Genomic DNA, 2,560 nt, shown 5'->3' with positions numbered 1-2,560 from the left:
GTGCTCTGCTCCAGCTCATTTAATTCAACACTAAACCATTCTCTGAATTCCCATTTTATATTTTCATTAAATCATCATGAAGGGCTGTGTGGGGCTTGGTTCCTGACTAACGAACTCAAGAGGGAAACATGGGGCCCAGTACAGCCATATTCAGCTGTACTTGACAGAGGAACAAGTTTACGGATCTAAATGTTGTCACAGACAGGAGGTATGGGGCAGAGAGGTGAAAGAATACAAGATACCTGCGCATTCCCAGTATTAAGTAAAAATGTCTACTCTTAACTGTTGAAAGCAGAAGCAAGGCTGTCCTGGCTCTGAGATGCCTTGAGGAACATGGCCTCTAAGCACAGTTCTCAGGTTATTTTAAGTATCACAATTTATCTCACATCTGATCTTCTCATAAAAAAAGGCCCAGGCACATAACGTTTTAAACATTTTCTTACGTGTGGTTATTTCCAGTTGGCAGGTATGGGTAAATGATAGCAAGACTTGGACAGAACTAATTTCAAATCATGTTTAGAACAAACAGATCTGTTGAAGTGTTTTTTCTCCATTGCAGAAAGAACTTTTCATGTGTGGCCAGTATCTTCACAATGATCTTTCACTGAGCAGTCTTCTTTGGTCCATCACAAAACTCCCATTTAAGAGACATAAACGAATCAACAAAGGGCAAAAGTCTGCAAAGACTAGTTATTTAGGCTAGATTTTAAGCAAATTTAAAACTAACTAATTACTCTGGATGCCTTACTTGAATTACTTGCAAGGGCCTGTAAAACAGACCCCTCTCAGGAATCACAAGTTTGGCTAGCCACACTTTGAAGAAAGCCGGTACTGAACGTAAGTTAATACAGCATTTGCATACATAGCCACCTAAAGCAGGAGACCACAAAGAAGTCAGGAGCATTTTCTTCTGGGAAGCGTTAGTAAAAGGGCACTGTCACCAGGACACTGGTCTTTCATTCAAAAGCAAGTAAGCATATTCTATAGATGCATGTATGAGTTCCTCAGGTAAAAATAAGAAGACAGGCATGAGGTACTCTATCCAGACAGGACAATCTTTCCTTTCTGATTTGGTAACAGCATTTTAAGTAAGGGTCCCAGAAACATCTTGAGCATCACACTGCCTTCCAGTGAGCCACTTCAGCTTACAGAGTGCTGCTGACAGGTTCTCTTCATTCAGAGAGAGAGCTGACAGCCTAACCTTACGCCTTCAGCAAAGTCCAAGTCACATCACTGTGTCGTATTACAGTGTGCACCCCAGAAATAGAATGAGAAACTCCTCATTACTACATTGTCTTCATGAAACGGGGGAGGGGGAAAGTTTCTGAAAGACGAAAACATGTATCTTCCATTGCCTTTTCCTGAAGCTGTTAAGAAAAACTGAGAGGACTTAAAAAATAAAACATTTGCTCTTTGGTCTTGCTTCAAGTTGTTACCTGTGAGTCTTCTAGTCTGGAGGTACCGAAGCATGACAAAACTATTTGTCAGATACCTTTTTGCATTTTGGGGTGAAGAAGAGGAACAAAATAAAACAATGCCTTCTCCAGCACTAACCTAACAGTGAATTTATTAAAGCTTGGCATTAGGGTATATCCTATGTGTCCACCCAGAAAAGTAACAGTTCTCTTGTTCTGCAGATTTTGCCATCCCTTGCAGGAAAGCGGATGGCTGGTGCCAGTGGGGCTCTTTCTAGCTGTGTTTTCTAGCTACAAACGTAAAACGGGGCCCCTTGTTGGTTCCATTTTGTATGCACTACCTGCTTTCAGTTGGCTTATAGAATATGTACATACAAAGTTACAACTGCCTCAGAGGTCCGGGGACCTGACAAACAAGAACAGAAACTGCAGAGGCAGGAAGCCTGTTGAAAGAGCGATTACTAGCATGCCTCAAGTATATAAGGCACTTGTAACACAATATGTTCTCCAGAAGACTCTTGTATACTGTGATCAAATGCAAACATAGTTTTGGAGTACAGTTACGCTTGAAGCCACTACTCTCTTCCTCCGTATCGGAGGTGGTCCCATACCTAGTGTACCAACACTTCTGTAGGACCAAATTGGGTGGGACAGGGTGGGGCTCTTATATATGATGTTTTTCATGCAGAAACAGAGAATCTGATCTTTTGAATCATACGTGAAACCATTTTCCTCCCAAAACCATGCACAAAATGACCAAGACAAAGAGTTTAAGTGATACTCACGCGGCATGATCCCTTGGCTCACCAGCTCCTCCCGTGTGCGTCGTTGCTGGAGCTTCAACTGCAGCACTGCACAACAGCAGAGAGGGGGAAGAGAAAGAAACTCATCAGTGCAAGAAACTGAAGAGATATTTGCAAACGCATCTTGTTTTCTTCTTTGGACTTCAAGGCACTAGCAAGCAGCTGAACGCGAAGATCCCCCCTCCCACCCTGCTCCCCTGCCCCACTGCAATTGCAGAAGTGGCCTCTAGCAGTCAGGTTTCCGTATTCTTCTGTGGGCAACGGAGAGGAAGTTGCGCAGGGTCTTGCAGGGTGATAAAAATCCGCAAAGCCAGGCCTGTTTCTCAATTCTTTCTAGAGCAC

The 2,560-nt window shown here is 43.0% G+C and overlaps 1 protein-coding gene across 1 annotated transcript in view; it reads right to left on the bottom strand.

The window, feature by feature from the left end:
- Positions 1-2,266, bottom strand: part of MKL1 (megakaryoblastic leukemia (translocation) 1) — a gene marked incomplete at its 5' end in the record, with an annotated part of 27,118 nt that extends 24,852 nt beyond the window's left edge. The window contains one exon of the mRNA XM_009876485.1: positions 2,201-2,266. Coding sequence (XP_009874787.1) covers positions 2,201-2,266 — 66 coding nt within the window. The remainder of the gene's footprint in view (positions 1-2,200) is intronic.
- Positions 2,267-2,560: the final 294 nt, after the last annotated feature.

The sequence above is a fragment of the Apaloderma vittatum genome, unplaced genomic scaffold (genome assembly GCF_000703405.1).
Source record: "Apaloderma vittatum isolate BGI_N311 unplaced genomic scaffold, ASM70340v1 scaffold27329, whole genome shotgun sequence".
NCBI classification, from domain to species: domain Eukaryota; kingdom Metazoa; phylum Chordata; class Aves; order Trogoniformes; family Trogonidae; genus Apaloderma; species Apaloderma vittatum.
Note: the sequence above shows the minus strand (reverse complement) of the source record. Positions and strands in the feature narration are given on the sequence as shown.